Source organism: Schistocerca nitens, chromosome 2 (assembly GCF_023898315.1).
Source record: "Schistocerca nitens isolate TAMUIC-IGC-003100 chromosome 2, iqSchNite1.1, whole genome shotgun sequence".
NCBI lineage: Eukaryota > Metazoa > Arthropoda > Insecta > Orthoptera > Acrididae > Schistocerca > Schistocerca nitens.
This window is the reverse complement of record NC_064615.1, coordinates 466,810,269-466,832,545: the sequence shown is the minus strand read 5'-3', so window position 1 is coordinate 466,832,545 and position 22,277 is coordinate 466,810,269. Positions and strand designations below refer to the sequence as shown.

Here is a 22,277-nt window from a genome sequence, read left to right as displayed (position 1 = left end):
ATTTTATAATCCCATGGTCACCCGACAAACCACAGAACTGAACCTTTCAGCATACAGCTCCAACAATTATTACAGCATAAGTACAAAGATATATACCTCATTGAGCCATTCCATCGGTAGAACTTTCCCACCGCATAAGTTGTGAGTATTTTCAATACAGATGAGAGCAGTGACTGGCTCATGGATATCTTCGTTCCTTATTTTCATCTGCATTTCATCCAAATCAAAAGTTCCATCTGGTTCATTTTTAACTGTTGTCACTTGAACCCCGGCAATCTGAAAGATATTATTCTTAAAGTGGTAAGAAATAAAGATGTCAGATTATGTTTGAGTGGTGGCTTTTCCAGCACAACTGAGACCGAGACGTCTTTCAGGCAGATGAGAATATACAGGAAAATAAACTTTTTTTCCAAATTTCTCAGTCTTCATCAAATCTTTGATGCTGTATTCAGCTGAAAGGTTGACACAGACCCAGATTCATATTTCAAACATTTCATACACTATCAAGCATGAAAATTAAAACAGCCTTTTCTGTTTACATCAAGTATTCTAAAGTGTGCATCAGTAATTTTTAGAGCAGGTATTTTTTATTGTTTCAAAACTGGACAGTCTTGTCAATAGGGAGTAGGTCATGGTCCTTAATCTATGAAACACAAATTTTTTCATTCTATTAATTGATGTGAATTAGATTTATTATTTACAATAAATGCTGATTGACAGTTTGGAAAAAAGTGTATTTTCTATTTCTTATTGTCCTGAACACTTTATCATTCAGATGTATAGGATCATATGTGGAAAAATTCACATAAAACAAAAAGTTCAGCAACGGAAGTAAGATAATATTTTTGTGCTAAGTATGCTACAAGTTTTAAATTAAAATCCTTCTATACATAAAAGGTGTTGCCCAAAGGGAATTTTTTTCAGCTTAGCTTTGATATTATCAGTCTCCTATCACTGGTTAAGTGATCAAACATTTTGGTAATCACATTATTCACCCTTTCTGACCTATTATCAATTTCAGTTAAGAGTAATGAAGAATCATTTTTCCTGGTATCGTAACTATGGATGTCACAACTGCTTCCGTACTCTTATTATTTACAATAAAATTAAAGAGAAAAACTATGGACTATTAATGCTATACTTAAAATATCATCATGATGACCTAAAGAAAAGACTGCTGGCTTATTCTCCATATTTTCACCTGTACTCTCTTACGGAATTGTCTCTTGAAACCTACAGTAAATAAAATGTTTATTCAGCAGAAGTGATCAGTAATAATATTGTGTAAAGCAGATAATAACACATTTTGCAGAAGCCTTTTTAAGGCTCTTGTACTTTTTAAACTCAGTTCCCAATAAACTTAGTCCTTAATGTTTTTTGCTGCTCACAAAAAAAACCATTTCCAGCTGAACTGTGATTTGCACAATCACAGTATAGACACAAAAATAATTTTCAAATAGATTTTGCCTTCTTGATTATAGTTCAGAATGGAATTACGTACACTGATGGGAACATCTTCAACAAGTTGCTATCTAACATAAAGTAAGAAATTGGGAGTCCCTATGAAACCAAAAGAAAATTAAAACATACCTCATTGGCTGCACTTTGAACAAACTATCTGAGTACCTAGATTCAAGGATTTAAAAATCTTTTTTTAGTTACATTGCAAGTAGGAGTGTTTGCTGTAAAGCTGCATGACATGTAGTAATATATGAGGTATAGTACAGTGTTTCCTGATGCACAAAAAAAGTTTCTTTGAATAATATAATTGCAAGTAAATATTAAGCAACCAATAACAGATGAACAGCAGTTATCTGGTATAATCAAGAAGGCAGCAATGCTTTTTCTTTGTAAGAAATAAAATACAATAAGAAGTAAGAAAAATAGAAATAAAAGAAAAATGTAGCAGCTTTCTTCCTCATTTACTTGGTTAAATTCATGTGGCATAAGCATGAATAGTGCAAAGTGGTATAGTGGTAGAATATTGAACATATAACTTGTATTTCCAGACTGATCTGGTGCACTAAGTATGGAAAAGAACTTAAGCTAGAATACACATATTGACTTCCTATCAGATAAACTAAACAGTTTCGCAATTGCAATGCAAATACTAGCAAATTCCACTGTCTTAAGTACAGGAAAAATTGCTTATCATAGTTATTTTGAAACTGTCATAATACATGAGTTAATTTTTTAGGGAAGTTCAAGTAGTGTATCTTGAATACTGAAACTGCAAAAGAAAATTGTCTGATACATATGTACTGCTCAGCAAACAGTCTTGTTGCCCATTATTTTGGAAACTACAAATCCTGTTTCCTCCATATACATTTATGAAATGATAGTCTTTCTACACAGCAGACAAAAATTATGTGAGAAAAATCATATTAACCACACGTATAACACAAAAAATACAAATAATTTTATGCTACCCACACACCAGTTGAAATTATATGCACAGACTCCACAGTATATAGGTATGGCAATATATAACAATATAATGGGCAAAAACATATTTAATAAGACGCCAAAAATTTTAAAAACAAGGCTACAGCAAATTCTGTGGGGGAAATGCTACTATTCAATAGAAGACTTCATAGAGGATAAAATGATAATTTGAGCAAGGGGTAATTAAGTGTTAGATTTTATACACCAAAATTGTATTATTATGATGATGCTGTTTGTTAACATCAGCTACTACTACTACTACTACTACTACTACTACTACTATGGTGAAATATTACCACAGTTTTATGTATCTTCTGAACCTGAATCAAATGATTTAGATAATCTATGTTATGAGACAGATAAACCACAATTCACAAACACATAGAGAATCATGTAAGTATAACAGAAAACAATTTCTTTTTCCCATTGCTAGTAAAGCAACAAACAATTTCACACCAAATCTCAAACAATGGAAAATCCAAGATGGAATGCAACAATATTATGAAAAGCATAGTTGCTACTCACCATATAGTAGAGATACTGAGTTGCAGATATGCACAAGAAAAAGACTGAGAAAGTGAGTTTTCAGCCGACGATGCCTGCATGGAAAACACACATTTGCATTTGCATGAGTGTCTGTGTGTATATGTTGTCTATTTTCAATGAATGCCTCGTTGCGCAAAAGCTCACTTTCTGACAGCCTTTTTGTTGTTGATGATGATGTTTGGTTTTGTTGGGTGCTCAACTGTGCGGTCATCAGTGCTCGAGTCTTTTTGTTGTGCCTATCTGCAACTCAGTATCTCTGCTATTTGCTGAGTAGCAACTATCCTTTCATGTTGTTGTTGTTGTGGTCTTCAGTCCTGAGACTGGTTTGATGCAGCTCTCCACGCTAATCTATCCTGTGCAAGCTTCTTCATCTCCCAGTACCTACTGCAGCCTACATCCTTCTGTATCTGCTTAGTGTACTCATCTCTTGGTCTCCCTCTACTATTTTTACCCTCCACACTGCCCTCCAATACTAAATTGGTGATCCCTCGATGTCTCAGAACATATCCTACCAACCGATCCCTTCTTCCAGTCAAGTTGTGCCACAAGCTCCTCTTCTCCCCTATTCTATTCAATACCTCCTCATTAGTTATGTGATCTATCCATCTAATCTTCAGCTTTCTTCTGTAGCACCACATTTTGAAAGCTTCTATTCTCTACTTGTCTAAACTATTTATCATCCACATTTCATTTCCATACATGGCTACACTCCATACAAATACTTTCAGAAACGACTTCCTGACATTTAAATCTATACTCGATGTTAACACATTTTTCTTCTTCAGAAACGCTTCCCTTGCCATTGCCGGTCTACATTTTATATCCTCTCTACTTTGACCATCATCAGTTATTTTGCTCCCCAAATAGTAAAACTCCTTTACTACTTTAAGTGTCTCATTTCCTAATCTAATTCCCCCAGCATCACCCGACTTAATTCGACTACATTCCATTATCCTCGTTTTGCTTTTGTTGATGTTCATCTTATATACACCTTTCAAGACACTTTCCATTCCGTTCAACTGTTCTCCCAAGTCCTTTGCTGTCTCTGACAGAATTACAATGTCATCGGTGAACCTCGAAGTTTTTATTTCTTCTCCATGGATTTTAATATCTACTCCAAACTTTTCTTTCGTTTCCTTTATTGCTTGATCAGTATACAGATTGAATAACATTGGGGATAGGCTACAACCCTGTCTCACTCCCTTCCCAACTACTGCTTACCTTTCATACTCCTCAACACTTATAACTGCCACCTGGTTTCTGTACAAGTTGTAAATAGCCTTTCGCTCCCGGTATCTTACCTCTGCCACCTTCCGAATTAGAAAGAGAGTATTCCAATCAACATTGTCAAAAGCTTTCTCTAAGTCTACAAATGCTAGAAATGTAGGTTTGCCTTTCCTTAATCTTTCTTCTAAGATAAGTTGTAGGGTCAGTATTGCCTCACGTGTTCCAACATTTCTACGGAATCCAAACTGATCTTCCCCGAGGTCAGCTTCTATCAGTTTTTCCATTCGTCTGTAAAGAATACGCTTTAGTATTTTGCAGCTGTGACTTATTAAACTGATAGTTCGGTAATTTTCACATATGTCAACACCTGCGTTCTTTGGGATTGGAATTATTATATTCTTCTTGAAAGTCTGAGGGTATTTCGCCTGTCTCATACATCTTGCTCACCAGATGGTAGAGTTTTGTCAGGACTGGCACTCCTAAGGCTGTCAGTAGTTCTAATGGAATGTTGTCTACTCCAGTGGCCTTGTTTTGACTCAGGTCTTTCAGTGCTCTGTCAAACTCTTCACGCAGTATCTTATCTCCCATTTCATCTTCATCTACATCCTCATCAATTTCCATAATATTGTCCTCAAGTACATCGCCCTTGTATAGACCCTCTATATACTCCTTCCACTTTTCTGCTTTCCCTTCTTTGCTTAGAACTGGGTTTCCATCAAAGCTCTTGATATTCATGCAAGTGGTTCTCCTTTCTCCAAAGGTCTCTTTAATTTTCCTGTAGGCAGTATCTATCTTACCCCTAGTGAGATAGGCCTCTACATCCTTACATTTGTCCTCTTGCCATCCCTGCTTAGCCATTTTGCACTTCCTGTCGATCTCATTTTTGAGACGTTTGTATTCCTTTTTGCCTGCTTCATTTACTGCATTTTTATATTTTCTCCTTTCATCAATTAAATTCAATATTTCTTCTGTTACCCAAGGGTTTCTACTAGCCCTCGTCTTTTTACCTATTTGACCCTCTGCTGCCTTCATTATTTCATCCCTCAAAGGTACCCATTCTTCTTCTACTGTATTTCTTTCCCCCATTCCTGTCAAATGTTCCCTTATGCTCTCCCTGAAACTCTCTACAACCTCTGGTTCTTTCAGTTTATCCAGGTCCCATCTCCTTAAATTCCCACCTTTTTGCAGTTTCTTCAGTTTTAATCTACAGTTCATAACCAACAGATTGTGGTCAGGGTCCACATCTGCCCCTGGAAATGTCTTACAATTTAAAACCTGGTTCTTAAATCTCTGTCTTACCATTATATAATCAATCTGAAACCTTTTAGTATGTCCAGGGTTCTTCCATGTATACAACCTTCTTTTATGATTCTTAAACCAAGTGTTAGCTATGATTAAGTTATGATCTGCGCAAAATTCTACAAGGCGGCTTCCTCTTTCATTTCTTAGCCCCAATCCATATTCACCTACTATGTTTCCTTCTCTCCCTTCTCCTACTGTTGAATTCCAGTCACCCATGACTGTTAAATTTTCGTCTCCCTTCACTACCTGAATAATTTCTTTTATCTCATCATACATTTCATCAATTTCTTTGTCATCTGCAGAGCTAGTTGGCTTATAAACTTGTACAACTGTAGTAGGCATGGGCTTCGTGTCTATCTTGGCCACAATAATGCGTTCACTATGCTGTTTGTAGTAGCTTACCTGCACTCCTATTTTTTTATTCATTATTAAACCTACTCCTGCATTACCCCTGTTTGATTTTGTATTTATAACCCTGTATTGACCTGACCAAAAGTCTTGTTCCTCCTGCCACTGAACTTCACTAATTCCCACTATATCTAACTTTAACCTATCCATTTCCCTTTTTAAATTTTCTAACCTACCTGCCTGATTAAGGGATCTGACATTCCACGCTCCGATCCATAGAACACCAGTTTTCTTTCTCCTTTTCTTAATACTGTTATGTTCCAGCTGGATTTTCCATTGTCTGACTGTTTTATGTAATTTATATGATTAGGGAAGTCTTATTGATCATTTCTGTTCTATAATGGTTTACTGAAACTTTCTGGCACATAATTGTGTACCAGACTAGGAGTCAATCTCAAAACCTTTACTTTCATGGGCAATCTCTTACCAAATAAACTAGTTAAGACCATTTGAATTTTCTCATTTTGAGATGACAGAAGGAGCAAACTGTTTTACTTGCTAAAACTTTATACAGTCAAGATCACATAAATATTTCTTCTTTTAAAATGACTGGTTTTGACAGACTTTGCTGTCATCTTCAGATCTGTAAGAAAGTGCATATGCATGGAATATGCCTCATAACATGAGTTAATATGTAATATTTGAGGTAAAATTTTTAGTTTGGTATTACAAAAAACAGAAGTGGAACTGTATGCTTACATACACTGAAGAATCTTTTTGTTATGAAACCTTTTATACTGTGCTGTTTTTATCCACATGACAACTTGGTATGACGTCCAACTTAAAATGAATGCATTTTGAAACAAAAAGATATTTTATGGTGCAAAATGTACAGTTCCACTTCTGTTTTTTGTAATGCCAAACTAAAGCTTTTATCTCAAATATTAGTTCTTAACTCATATTATGAGACATATTGTTTTGTTTATCTGGAATTTACTATGTAAGATGTTGTGGTTTTTAAAGTTTTGTCTTATCTGTTGACTGAGTTAAAATCTATGATATACCATATAGTTGCATTCTGTAATGGATTAGTAGTTTAGTATTTGATACATTTATTTATTTTATTTTATTTATCCATCCATTGACAATAAATATTATATGGATGCTGTCAAGCCATTTCAAAGAAATGGACACAAACAATATATACGTAAAAAAGTACAAAACAAAATAATACAATGAGGTTAATAATAATACAATGAAAGTAATATAGCCTATATACATCCCTGCTTGTTATTTTAAATGCATAGTCTGTTTTTCATAAGGCTTTAGTTTTGTCCTCCCTAAATGGCAAGTACTTATATACACAACACCACAACAGCCGTCCTTTAAGTATGTAAATGTAATGAATGATTAGGTAATGAATGATTCGGTACATATTGTATTTTCCATTTTGCCTTTATAAATATCATCAGAAAAAATTTATTGACCTACATTGTTCTACTAGAAATTTTTTAAATTCTGTTTTAAATTTATCATCTTCTAACTGCCTGATGTTGACTGGCAGTGCGTTGTAAAGTTTTGCACCGATATGGCTCACATGCCTTTGTGTATTCGTTCTTTTTGTTCGCTGAGTATGGAGTGCTGCACTATTACGGGTATTGTAGTTATGAAAGTCGGCATTTGTCTGACAATCTGCAGTGTGGGTCCTGACATACAATACACATTTGTATATGTGTAATGATGGTATAGTAACTATTCTAAGCTTTTTGAATATGGGTTTGCAGTGTGTCTGTGGATGACTGTGAGTTATTATTCGGATGGCCCTCTTCTGCAACAAAAAAATTTGTTTTAGGCGCCATGTTGTGGAACCCCAAAATATTATTCTGTTTGTGGCAAGAGATTGAAAATAGCTGAAATATGCCATTCTGGCACCCTCTGAGGTACAAACATTTGCAGTAATTCTGAGAGAAAAACAGGCTGAATTAAGTTTCTGTGCAAGTTTTATTACGTGGTCATTAAAATTTAAGTTTTCATCCACATGAATCCCCAGAAATTTTGTGGATGTCACTCTGTCTAAGGCTTTGTCACCCCACACCAGATCGAGATTTACATTTTGACATCTTTTCCCAAACTGCATATAATTTGTTTTATTTACATTCAATGTCAAACTGTTTGCATTGAGCCAAGAGTGGATGTAATTTAGTACTTTATCAGCAGTTGTTGGTAGCAATTGCTTTGGTGCACCTATTATCACACTAGTATCATCTGCAAATATTATTGCTTTGGCTGCATCATCTGAGGTGTAAAATCATTTATACAGACAAGGAACAATATGGGCCCTAGGATGCTGCCTTGTGGTACTCCTATTTCTACATTTTTTGCCTCTGATACTGAATTTATTTTGTGGTTGGAGTAAGTTGATGTCAGTCCTACAACCTGTGTTCCGTTTTTTAGGTATGATTCAAACCATTTTTTTCCTATCCCATGTATACCCAATGATTCCAATTTTTCTAAAAGAATGTCCTGGTTCACAGTGTCAAAAGCTTTGGAGAGGTCTAAATTTACTCCTACTACACTATTATCTTTTTCTAGATTTTCGATTATTTGTTCAGTGTAGCACATTACTGCTGTTTCGGTATTTTTATGTGCTTGGAAGCCATGCTGATTTCTGTTAAGTAAATTATGGTCATTTAGATATGTGTTGATTCGGTGCTTCATCAGTTTTTCTAATATTTTTGAAAATGTTGGGAGGAGAGATATTGGGCGATAGTTTTCTACCTTATACTTGTCGCCGTTTTTAAATAATGGCTTCACTTTTGAAATTTTCAGCCTTTCTGGAAAAGCTCCTTCACTGAATGATAAATTGGCTATGTGTGCAAAGGGCTTTGCGATTTGTGGTGCTGTCCTTGTTATGATTGACACAGGCACCTCATCTATGCCAGCCGACATTTTGGGATTCAAGCTTTGTATCACTTTCAATACTTCACCCTCATTTGTAGGCCCTACCCTCATCCTACAAGCTGTTTTTTGATATTCAGGTTTTTCTCCGTTTGTAAATTTTAAGCTTAATGAAGTTGTTGCATTTACGAAATAATTGTTAATATAATTTGGCAAATCTTGTTTATTAATATTGACATTTTTTAAATTTTTGAGGCTAATGTCCTGGTTTTCACAACTCTTCCCCGTTTCAGTCTTCACAATACCCCATATGGCTTTTGATTTGTTTTCAGACTGTCTTACAAAACTATCATTACTCATGAATTTTGCTTTAGAAATTACTTTTCTATATACCCTATTGTAATTCCTGACATATTCTATGAATTGAGGGTCTGCGGATGTTTTCATTTTAGAAATTAATCTCTTTAGTGTTCCACAGGAAGTTTTGATGCCAGCTGTGATCCAAGAATTTGGCTTTGTATTGCCATGTGACCCGATTTTTGACAGCTTTTTTGGAAAACACATTTCAAAATAGCCCATGAAAATGGAAGAAAATGTGTTATATGCATCATTTGTATTTGTTAGGGATAGTACTTCTGCCCAAGCCTCATTAGTTAGCATATTTATGAATTCTACACAGTTCTCTGTAGAAAAATTTCTTTTATACATGAAGTGTGTTTTTTTCTGTTTCAGTTGCCTTGAAGGGATTTTGAGGACAAGAGCATTGTGGTCTGATAATCCCAAATCAGTGTTTGTTACTTCAACTTCTGTGTGTCCTACATTTGAAAATATATTATCAATAAGACTGACTGTATTATTTGTTATTCTTGTGGGTGTGTGTATGTGTGGAAGCAGGTTGAAACTACATAACAGATTTAGGAACTGGTCTTTTAGCCTACTTTCACTCATAAGATTAATATTGAAGGCCCCACACACTACTACAGTGGCTCTATCGGTGAACAGAGTGTTAAGCAATATTTCTAATTGGTTAAAGAATATGTCTGCATCACCAGTAGATGGTCTGTATATTGCTATGACTATGACTTTTCCCTGTGTTTCATTCAACTGCACAGCTGCAGCTTCAAAATGATTTTCCACACTCAATGATTCAGCTTCACACCTTCCTGATACTTGGTTTGGTAAATATACATACACCTCCATTTTTCGTATTTTTCTACAATATTGGCTTGCCAGCTTAAACGGATAAATATTAATGCTAATTAGTTCAAAACTTCTGCACCAATGCTCCACAATGCACATGCAGTCAATATTTGCACTGTTCATAGCTACCTCAAGTTCTAATGATTTATTTCTAAGACACTGAATGTTTAAGCTTAGAATCTGCAGGTGATGAGGATGAGAACTGGTTACATTTGTATTTACATTTTGTGGTGTCATACTCTGTTCCTTGCCCTGGCGAGGTACCAAAAATCCTCCAGAAGGACAGGTTTTCTGCACCTTGTAGGTCATTCACTGGGATATGTCTTGAGACTATATGAATAGATTCTTTTTCAATATTGAAATAGGATAATGTTCATAATTTTTAATGCAAAAATTAGGAATTGTATCTTAGCATACCTGTGTGTATTACCTTTTTAGTCCATTCTTTTCATTGCATTTAACTCTGAATATTAACGTTTCATATGTGAACACTTTTTAATTTCACGTGACATAAACCCCATACAATTGATTTTAGAATGACTAAGGAGAACATATCTCCGGTGATGTGAAGGAGATATTGAACAGCATATTTAGTGCACAAAACGATGTTTCAGGATTTGATGTGAATGCTAGACAGGAAGTTACCTATCCGTTCGAGCGTGTGATGAGAACTCTAGGGAGGGAGCTGAAAGATGTGGACAGATCCACTCCCCGCACTAATGTATGACTGTACCCTGCTGGACCAGTCAATCAAGAGATTGTGGATGCTGGGTAACATACTCGAGCAGCTGTCAACTGGATCTATGTTGACTGATATTTGCGAATTGTTAGCCAAGACTGCTAAAGACAGTGTTATTCAGCATATATGCATTTAGGGGGATTGACTTTCCAATAATTATGTAACTTTACATCAGTATGTATTCTTTTTTATCATTTGTAAATGAATCTTCTAGGTTTTTATGTATGTAGATTGGTTCTGTGGACAATTAGTAAATAGTAAATTTACTAATATTTACAATATAACAAGATGTATACATGTCTGCTTTCATACTCTGACTTTGGTTCTCAGGCTACTGGATTGTGTCATCATTCAAAGCTAAGTTACTCTCTGCATATAATTGGCCTTATTGATATGATTATGAGCTTTATCCATTTTGTTGTGTCGAAACTTTTTTGCCGGTTTGTATCCATTGTGGTTCAGATTCATGGGTCGGTCTCCACATCGTAAACTCAGGCCCTGGTATTTTTCCATTATTTTGTTCTCTCATGAGTCAACATAGCCTTGAATACTCTGGTTTATATGGCATTTTTGCTGGTCTGTACCCATCCGTTGCGAGTTTTTTGAGTCGTCTCACTTGTCGTACACTTATGCTCAGAAATTTTTTCTCTTCTCTTTTGAAAATTTTGAAGATTTGTCTGTATAGATCTTAACTTAAAATTTATAAGTTCTAGTAATTTACACTGTCTCTGCAAATATTTCTATAGTTTAGTGGTGTAATGTTGTAGTTTTGACATTATATTATTTGTCTTGTGACAGTATGTTCCACAGATCTGAAAATTTGAATGCCATATCCTGATATATGTATAGATTATGATTTGTATAGGAGATATTTATCTTATGTTTTCCATAATACGTTATGTATCAGATACTTCCATACATCTATCTGCTATCCTTGGCATCGTTATGTACACAGTTTGGCATACCTTGCAATCTGTCACAAAAAAATTGTGAACACTCTGTTTCCAAATTTTGTGAGGGGGATATTGTAATGGGTCACCATCCTCTAACACTAACCAATACCATGTATACTCTCAAATCTGGTATAAGTGAACATTCTCAGCTGTTTAACAGTTAAAAATACAATTGATACACTATATTGTTTAAAAATAGTTCATCAAAATATAAGAAAGAAGACCTGCTGCTTTCTCTGCAAGAAACAGCTGACACAGACGGAATTATTCCTGATGTACATCATGGAAGCTACAGAAATTGGTTCTTCCTACTGTTGGAGCAACTTAAGACAAGATGGAGCAGCAATTTACACACACAATACTATAAAGTCACAAGTTGTAGATGCTGTGCAGTCAAATTAGAGCTTGGAACACAGTTCCTGATCATAGTAACAGTTTACAGGGTACCTATGGGTAACATTCAAAAATTTCTCTCTCAGCTAGAAACAGTTCTTACTAAATTTTATAGAAACAATAGTAATGTCATCGTACATGGTGACTTTAACATAAACTTACAACAAATAACAATCAGAAACTATTAGAACCACTACATGCAACATTCAATCTGCTCCCCATGATCTCATTCCCAACAAGAGTATATGAGCACAGCAAGACCCTGATTGATAATTCGTTCCTAGATCCCACAATTACAATGAGCTGATGACACAGGCAGTAACAAATGGACTGTCTGATCAAGACGGTCAAATGACAACCCTAAAACTTGCCAGCAGAAAAACAGCACATGGCCATTGTAGCCAAGTTAAACATGTTAGAACAATAAATGCTGAATCTACTTGCTTGTTCAGAAATAGTTTATGCCATGAAAAACGGGAGGATGTATACCAGGCTGACACAGTGAATGAGAAGTTCAACACTTTCCTGAACTTATTCCTTAAACATTTTGAAGCTTCTTTCCCACAAAAACAGATTAAAATCAAACCAATCTGTAGTAAAAGAGTGGCTAACTACTGGCATAAAAATACCACGTAGCAAAAAGAGAGATCTGTATGTACAACAGAGGGCTAGTACAAACCCTGCAGTAAAGTTACATTACAAGAAATACTGCAAAATTCTAACAAGTGTAGTCAAGAAGGCCAAACAGTTGCATTATGCACAAAAAATTAGCAACTCAAACAAAAGTGAGACAAATAGGAACATAAAACCTGACAATAATAACCACAAAGTTTCAGCCTCAGATTTCAACAATTTTTTGCTCACTATAGCGGAAAAAACAATGAACCATAATAAATAGTCTCACACAGAAGCTATTGAACTACTTGACCACATGCAAACAACATCTAAAGTAGCACTTCACTGCAGAAGTACAACTCCTAAAGAAATTGATAAAAACATAAAATTTCTCAAAAACTCAGATTCCTGAGGATACGGTGGCATATCAAGTGGGATCTTAAAATCATGTGCAGACTTAATCAGTTATATATTGTGCTATTTGTGCAACCAATCTATGGAAACTGGTGTGTTCCCAGATAGATTAAAACATGCAGTAGTGATGCCAATCCACAAAAGTGGAGCAAGGGATGAAATATCCAACTATTGGCCCATCTCTCTGCTGCCAGTGTTCTCAGAGGTATTTGAGAGAATAGTGTATGATGGGATTTATAGTCACACTACACAAAATGGCTTTCTGGCTCCTACACAGTTTGGCTTTCATAAGGGCTCCTCCACAGACAGAGCTATATTTAACCTAACAGATGAAATTTTATCTGAACTAAACTACAAAAGGTAATCAATGGGGATATTTTGTGCCCTTGCCAAGGCATTTGATTGTGTAGATCACAACAAACTCTTAAAAAAGCTTCCACATTATGGCATTAAAGACAAATCTTTGACTTGGGTAGAATCATACTTACAGAACAGGAAGCAAAGGGTTGTCTTAAGGGGGACAGGAACAACATTAAAATCAGACTGGGGAAATATAAAGTATGGAGTCCCACAGGGCTCGATTCTTGGGCCACTCATTTTCCTGATCTACATTAAAGATCTACCAATCACAACCAATAACAGAGCAAAAGTAGTAATATTTGCCGATGATACAAGTATCCTCGTGAAAGGACCCAACTCCACAATGCAGGATACAGCCATGACAGTCTCTACTCAAGTACACAAATGGTTCTTTGTGAATAGCCTAACCTTAAATCTTTCAAAAACCAATATGATACATTTTCTGACAAAAAATTAAAAAAAAATAAAGTTCCTGAAATACATGTTAACAATCACACAATTAATGAAACCACACATAAAAAATTCCTAGGTATCCAGATAGACAGTCACCTAAGATGGAAAGAACAAATTGATCAGCTGGTCAAGAAACTTAGCTCATCATGCTTTGCACTAAGAGCTCTCCATCAGTTAGTAGACAGAGAAATAATGTTGTCATATTTTGCATATTTCTATTATGTTCTCTCCTATGGCATAATCTTTTGGGGAAAGGCTGCAGGTTTTGAAAAAGTCCTAAGAATGCAGAAACGAGCAGTGAGACTAATATGTGGGGTCCCTAATGGGGACTTACCATCACAGGACAGTATATATACTCACTAACATTATTTGTAGCCAACAACAGGTAATTGTTTCAAAAAACAATTGTGACATCAACAACCATGACACAAGACAGGCGAAAAATTTTCACAAAGGCTCTACAGCTATCACTAAAGTACACAGGGGAGTTACTGAGTCAGTTATAAAGGTCTTCAATAAGCTCCCAATCAATATAAAAAAGGAAATAAATAATGTACAGGTTTTTAAAAGGAAACTAAACCTATTCTTCATCGAACAAACTTTCTATAAAATGAATGAATACTTAAAGTTATAAGGTATAAGAGTGGGGGAAACTGCCTAAGAAAAGTACTGCACTGAAGATAAAGTGAGTGCCCGCATCTCGTGGTCGTGCGGTAGCATTCTCGCTTCCCACGCCCAGGTTCCCGGGTTCGATTCCCGGCGGGGTCAGGGATTTTCTCTGCCTCGTGATGGCTGGGTGTTGTGTGCTGTCCTTAGGTTAGTTAGGTTTAAGTAGTTCTAAGTTCTAGGGGACTGATGACCATAGATATTAAGTCCCATAGTGCTCAGAGCCATTTGAGCCATTTTTTGAAGATAAAGTGTGATGCTGTTACTTGTAGTTTAACTGAAATTGTGGTGACAAAATGTAAATTTATCTATGTCATTAAGAGAAAATGTGAACTCGCATGTATCCCACACTCTTGAGCATTCACTTAAACCTCTTCTTAAGGAATGCAGTTAAAATTTGTATTTAATCCAAACCATGACCATGAAGCAAAATCACCTGTTTATATATGTCAGTAGCATAAAAATATGCACTGTTACTTATTCTACTATTTTAAACAGTCACCTAAATTGTTTTTGGCATCATGCAGGCTTTAATACTGCATGCAAGTAACTGTTCTTGGTAAATAAACAAATGTCTGTGCAATGTGATGTATAAATGTTCATGTACTACTGTATTGCATCAATTGACTTGTCCTATTTTACTTGCACACTGTTTGTACAATATACAATCAACAGGACCAAATAAATAAGTAAAAATAAACTTCATATGATTTTCTATATGATGGGTTATGTTCCAGGCAAAAATATGTAAAAAGAAATTAATTTGTCAGTACTCTGTATGTACAGTTAAAATAACTCTTCTAATTATTAAATTTATTTCTGGGTGTGACTAGGCCCTCGCGTCAGGTAGACTGTTCACCAGGTGCTAGCACTTCGGCGACTTGCGTCTCGATGGGGATGAAATGATGATGATTAGGGCAACACAACACCCAGTTCCTGAGCAGAGAAAATCTCTGACCCAGCCAGCCGGGAATCGAACCCAGGCCCTTAGGATTGACATTCTGTCATGCTGACCACTCAGATACTGGGGGCGGACATTTCTGGATTAATTTATAAGGTAATGATATATTATAGGTGGTGCAGGACTCTCAAAACTTAGCGAACAGCCAAGTAAGGTATAAGAAAAAACGTAAAATCAAGATTTATTCAGACAGTTACACCAGAGGATTAGCAGCTATGTTAACAGAAAGCGGACCTCGTGTGATTAACGAGTTTGAAATAGAAGGTACCGTTAAATCAGGAGCTGGTTTACGAGATGTTTCAACATCAATCAAGAAAGAAAGCACAGTCCTCGTGGACAGAGACTTTGTAGTGGTAATGGCCGGAGCAAACGACATCAGCAGAAACGAAAGGAAGATTGCTACTTCAACACTGAAAAAGACTCTCGGAATGTTAACCCTCACCAACGTGATTGTTGTTAATGTGCCACATCGACATGATTTGCCCCAGTGAATAAGGAAGTGGAACAGACAAACAAGGTGTACAAAGCTATCTATAAGCACTTTAAGAATGTTTCCTTAATTAACACCAGTAGTTGTAGCAGAGAATGGCATACCAAGCATGGCCAACATTTCAGTTATCTAGGTAAACGTGTTTTAAGTGATACAATTATCGGAATAGTATTGGATAAGCTAGAGAAGGAAAAAAGATCAGTAATGTGTTTGGATTATGTTTCAACTGAGATGACAAAAAACTTGTATGCATAGACCAGGTTGGGTGTTCTAGTAACATAAGGACACAACCTGGTCAACTTTCATGCATTAACAGTAGGTCATGTCAACTAAGAGAATACGCAAAAAAAGAAATGTCTAAAGTAGAGTTTAAAATATGCTACCTCAATATTCAGGGCATGGCAGATAAAAACTTAATTGTCAACGAATTTTCAAATGAAAATGTGATAGATATGCTATGTTTAAGTGAATATTGGTGTAAAGAGGATGAGCTTGGGTACAAAGTATTGCATGATTACACACTACTTAGTTGCTATTGCAGAAAACAGCACTTACATGGCGGGGTAGCAATATATGCAAAAACACCTCTTGCACCAAACTTTGTGATGAAATGCATTTTGAAATGTCAGGTCTAGTAATTGAGAGCCTTAAGCTAATGGTAGTAGTAGTGTACAGGCCACCTAGTGGTGACCCCCATATCTTTCTAGAGAAACTTGAGGAACTCTTAATGTACATATGTATACCGAAATGGAAAAAATACAATGTTGTCATTGGAGGGGATATCAATTCAAGTTTTGATGTCCTGCAGGACAGAAAAACTGTGACAGAGCTCAAAAATGTGCTTCGACAATTTAACCTGTACTATGTTAACTGCAAACCTACCAGAGGCTCATCCGGTCTAGACAATATATTTACAAATATTAAGAGAACTTGTATGTCCACTGATGTAATTAGTTTCCCTTTCTCAGACACTGATGCAGTATATCTTAGTCTTAATAATGTAACTTCAGACTGCACCAAACCAGAATCTAAAACTGTGATTACTAGACCAGTGAGCAGAGAGAGGCAAAAAGTATGTGGTATGCAGATAGAATAGCTAAGTCTCAGGATAAAATTAAAACCATATGGTCAGTCATAAAGGAAGTGGCTGGTCTGCAGAGACAGGTCGAGGATATACAATCAGTGCATAGTGGGAATGTCCGTGTTACTGATAAGTCACATATATGTACAGTATTTAATAATCACTTTCTGAATATAGCAGGTGAACTAAATAGAAACCTAGTCCCAACAGGGAATCATATAGCGCTCTTAGAAAAAAGTGTTCTGAGACTGTTACCTGAAATGCTCCTCCATGATACTGACAAGAGGGAGATTGAGTTAATAATTAAATCACTAAAGACCAAGAACTCTCATGGATATGACGGGGTATCTAGCAGAATACTGAAGTATTGTTCTATGTATGTTCACCCAGTACTTAGCCATATCTGTAACTTTTCCTTTAGGAGTGGTCGGTTTCCTGACCGATTAAAGTACTCGGTAGTGAAGCCACTTTATAAAAAGGGAGACATTGATAATGTTGACAATTTTAGACCTATTTCTATGCCATCAGTGTTTGCTAAAGTTATCGAGAGAGTTGTATATACAAGGTTACTGGAGCACTTAAATTCACATAATTTGCTGTCAAATGTTCAGTTTGGTTTTAGAAATGGTTTAACAACTGAAAATGCTATATTCTCTTTTCTCTGTGAGGTTTTGGATGGATTAAATAAAAGGTTGCAAATACTAGGTGTTTTCTTTGATTTAACGAAGGCTTTTGACTGTGTTGACCACAAAATATTACTGCTGAAGTTGGACCATTATGGAGTAAGGGGAGTAGCTTACAATTGGTTCGCCTCTTACTTTAAGAACAGAAAGCAGAAGGTAATTCTCCGCAATATTGAGAGTGGTAGTGATGTTCAGTCCCAATGGGGCACTGTTAAGTGGGGCATTCCCAAAGGGTCGGTGCTGGGGCCACTGCTGTTTCTTATTTATATAAATGATATGTCTTCTAGTATTACAGGTGATTCAAAAATATTTCTGTTTGCTGATGACACCAGCTTGATAGTGAAGGATCTTGTGTGTAATATTGAAACAGTATCAAATAATGTAGTTCATGAAATAAATGCGTGGCTTGTGGAAAATAATTTGATGCTAAATCACAGTAAGACTCAGTTTTTACAGTTTCTAACTCACAATTCAACAAGAACCGATATTTTGATCAGACAAAATGGACATATTATAATCGAGACGGAACAGTTCAAGTTCCTAGGCATTCGGTTAGATAGTAAGCTGTTGTGGAAAGCCCATGTCCAGGATCTTGTTCAGAAACTAAATGCTGCTTTATTTACCATTAGAACAGTATCTGAAATAAGTGACACTTCAACACGAAAAGTAGTCTACTTCGCATATTTTCATACGCTTATGTCGTATGGTATTATTTTTTGGGGTAATTCTCCTGATTCAAAAAGGGCATTTTTGGCTCAAAAACGGGCTGTTCGAGCTGTATGTGGTGTAAGTTCGAGAACCTCTTGTCGACCCCTATTCAATAGTCTGGGAATTCTGACATTGTCCTCACAGTATATATTTTCTTTAATGTCGTTTGTTGTTATCAATATTAGCCTATTCCCAAGAGTTAGCAGCTTTCACTCAGTTTATACTAGGCAGAAATCCAATCTGTATGTGGAATGCATTTCCTCGACTCTTGTGCAGAAAGGAGTGCAGTATTCTGCTGCATCCATTTTCAATAAGCTACCACAAGAACTCAAAAATCTTAGCAGTCGCCCAAGCTCTTTTAAGTCTAAACTGAAGAGTTTCCTCATGGCTCACTCCTTCTATTCTGTCGAGGAGCTCCTGGAAGAGCTAAAAAATTAAGCAAATTCCAGTGTTACATTGTTGATTTTCTTTATTTAAACTTACAACTTGTCACCTGAATATGTTTTTTTATATTTCATTTTATCTGTTTCTAATATCGTGTTATAATTTCAACTATTGACTCGTTCCATGACCATGGAGACTTCTCCTTAATTTGGTCCCACGGAACAATAAATAAATAAATAAATAAATAAATAAAAGGATGGATAGGTTTAGACATGCTCTCACTTATTTCAGTTGGGACACATGTTTTATTAGGCTTCAACACTGTTCAGCTGATATTGTATTCACAAAGTTTTTCTCCGTCTTTGTAAATGTATTTGAAAATAACGTCCCTCTGAAAAAATGTACAGTGAATATTAGTAGTAATTACAAGAAAAGGAAAATGAAGGAATGGTATACTCCACAGTTTAGGGCAACTGAAAAATACTGTTATGCTGTATTCTAGTCTCTACAAAACCAGTAAATCAGAACTGTATAAAGACCTGTATGCTAAAGCTAAATGCAAGTATAGGAAGGCAATAAATGAAGCAAAGAAACTGCATAACATAGTAAACATTGAAAAATCTAACAATAAATGCAAGAAGGCCTGGAGTGTAATAAACTCCACTGCACACACTAAACACAAAGAGGAAATTGCCATTACCCCAGAAGAATTTAATAAATATTGCATACAGACCATTGAATAAATTAGTAGTTCAATAATCAAACCACCTGAAAATGCACTTAGTATTACGGACAGCTGCTTTGAAAAGCTTTCCCCAAGCACCTTCACTTTCACAGAAGTGAGCCCAAATAAAATCCTAAAAATAGTGAAAAATTTCAAACCTTCAGTTAGTGTTGATAACTATGATATGTCATGTAATTTGTTGAAAGATGTTATTGATTGTGTGATTTATCCTTTAACCTTTTGTGTTAACAAATGCCTAGTTGAAAGTAAGTTCCCCAACATACAAAAAATTTCTAGAGTTGTGCCCATATACAAAAAAGGGGAAAAGAACTGTCCCGCTAGTTACAGACCTATATCCATAACCCCAGTTTTTTCAAAAATTTTAGAAACGATTATGTATGAGCAAGTTAGTGCCTACTTGGGTAAACTAAATATAATTAGTGATAAACAGTTTGGATTTAGGAAAGGTAAATCCACAACGGATGCAATGGACTCCCTCGTAAAATTAGTCCTAGATGTGTTCGAGGCTATGGACTATGCCCAGGCTACATTTTGTGACCTGAGCAGAGCCTTTGACTGTGTGGAGCATGACACTGTGCTGAATAAACTAGTGTACTATGGTTTTGATGACAACAGTATAAATATGTTCAGGTCTTTTCTAGAGAACCATCAACAAGTTGCGTGCATTGGTAGGGAGAAATCAAATTTGGTTAATGTTAGGTACGGAGTGCCTCAAGGGTCAGTGCTTGGACCTTTACTGTTTATACTAATGATTAATGACCTGCCCTTATTCATAAATTCTCATACAATATTGTATGCTGATGACACAACTTTTCTACATAAAAGCTATGATCTAGGTACACTGAAAACACTGACCGAAAATACCCTTGCTCAGTCCTCATTACGGTTCAAAGCTAATGGCTTCTTGCTACATGAAAACAAAACCCAGACACTTTACTTTAGCCTCAAAGAGATTCCTAACTACCAGGAATTAGAAACTGTTAAATTTATAGGTGTTACTACTGACAATAAATTGACGTGGGAACCACACATTAAAAATATATTGGCTAGGCTTTCAAGAGTTATTTACCTAATTAGAAATTTAAAAAGACATGTTGCCAATGACTATGTGAGATCAGCATATTTTGCCTTCTTCCAAAGCATCATCTCTTATGGAATTTTACTGTGGGGTAGTATCTGTCATGTAAATGACATTTTACTTTTACAGAAGAAAGTAATAAGAATAATAACAGATTCTGATAAAACAGAACATTGTAAACCTCTGTTTATTAAATTGCAGTGTCTTACAGTAGTAAACTTATTCATCTACAATGTTTTAATGTACATTAGAAACAATGTGTCTAATTTTGTGTTGAGAAGTGATATGCATAGCCATAATACTAGAAACAGAACATGTGTAGACGTACCATACCATAGATTATCAAAATCGCATAACTCTTACCTAGTTCTTGGACTAAGGATGTTTAATAGACTAAGTGCTGACTTTAAAGAACTGCCCGTAAATATATTTAAAGCTAAATTATACAAGCTACTAGTGAACAATCCGTTTTACACCATTGATGAATTCTTTGAAGATGAAAATACTGTATTCTAACGTGTACCTATTTTATGTAAACCAATTTACATCGATATAGTAGTTTATGTATAAATATATGCTCTTGACTTTGTCTATTGCTGTAATCAGCTGAACAACAAAAAAATTATTATTTCTTTCTTTTCTCAGACGTTATGTCTGGTCAAAAATGGAAAGTGACGCAGACCTTGATCAAGTGTGACTTCCTTTTAACTGTACGGTATATGTTATATTGCATTTAGGAACTTTCAGGTAATTAAACATGTATCAATAATTACAGATTTCTGCAGTTGTATACATACATTTGGATGTAGCTGTATTGCATTGATGTACTGGTGGATATTGTGTGGTATGACTCTTGTTGTTGATAGTATAATTGGTATAATGTCAACTTTATCCTGATGCCACATGTCCTTGACTTCCTCAGCCAGTTGGATGTATTTTTCAATTTTTTCTCCTGTTTTCTTTTGTATATTTGTTGTATTGGGTATGGATATTTCGATTAGTTGTGTTAATTTCTTCTTTTTATTGGTGAGTATGATGTCAGGTTTGTTATGTGGTGTTGTTTTATCTGTTATAATGGTTCTGTTCCAGTATAATTTGTATTCATCATTCTCCAGTACATTTTGTGGTGCATATTTGTATATGGGAATGTGTTGTTTTATAAGTTTATGTTGTAAGCAAGCTGTTGATGTATTATTTTTGCTACATTGTCATGTCTTCTGGGGTATTCTGTATTTGCTAGTATCGTACATCCGCTTGTGATGCGATCTAATGTTTCTATTTGTTGTTTGCAAAGTCTGCATTTATCTGTTGTGGTATTGGGATCTTTAATAATATGCTTGCTGTAATATCTGGTGTTTATTGTTTGATCCTGTATTGCAATCACGAATCCTTCCGTCTCACTGTGTATATTGCCTTTTCTTAGCCATGTGTTGGATGCGTCTTGATCGATGTGTGGCTGTGTTAGATGATACGGGTGCTTGCCATGTAGTGTTTTCTTATTATTATTATGGTTAAGATTCTTCTTTGGTCAAGAAAGTTTGTAAACTCTTTTGCTTTGTAAACTCTTTGGAATATTGTGAGTACAGCA

At 35.6% G+C, this 22,277-nt stretch overlaps 1 protein-coding gene across 8 annotated transcripts in view; it reads right to left on the bottom strand.

The window, feature by feature from the left end:
- The window catches only part of LOC126236374 (uncharacterized), a 234,452-nt gene that overhangs the window by 98,612 nt on the left and 113,563 nt on the right, over positions 1-22,277 (bottom strand). For all 8 annotated transcript variants that reach the window (XM_049945627.1, XM_049945630.1, XM_049945629.1 and 5 more), the window contains one exon: positions 97-276. In XM_049945627.1, coding sequence (XP_049801584.1) covers positions 97-276 — 180 coding nt within the window. The remainder of the gene's footprint in view (positions 1-96; positions 277-22,277) is intronic.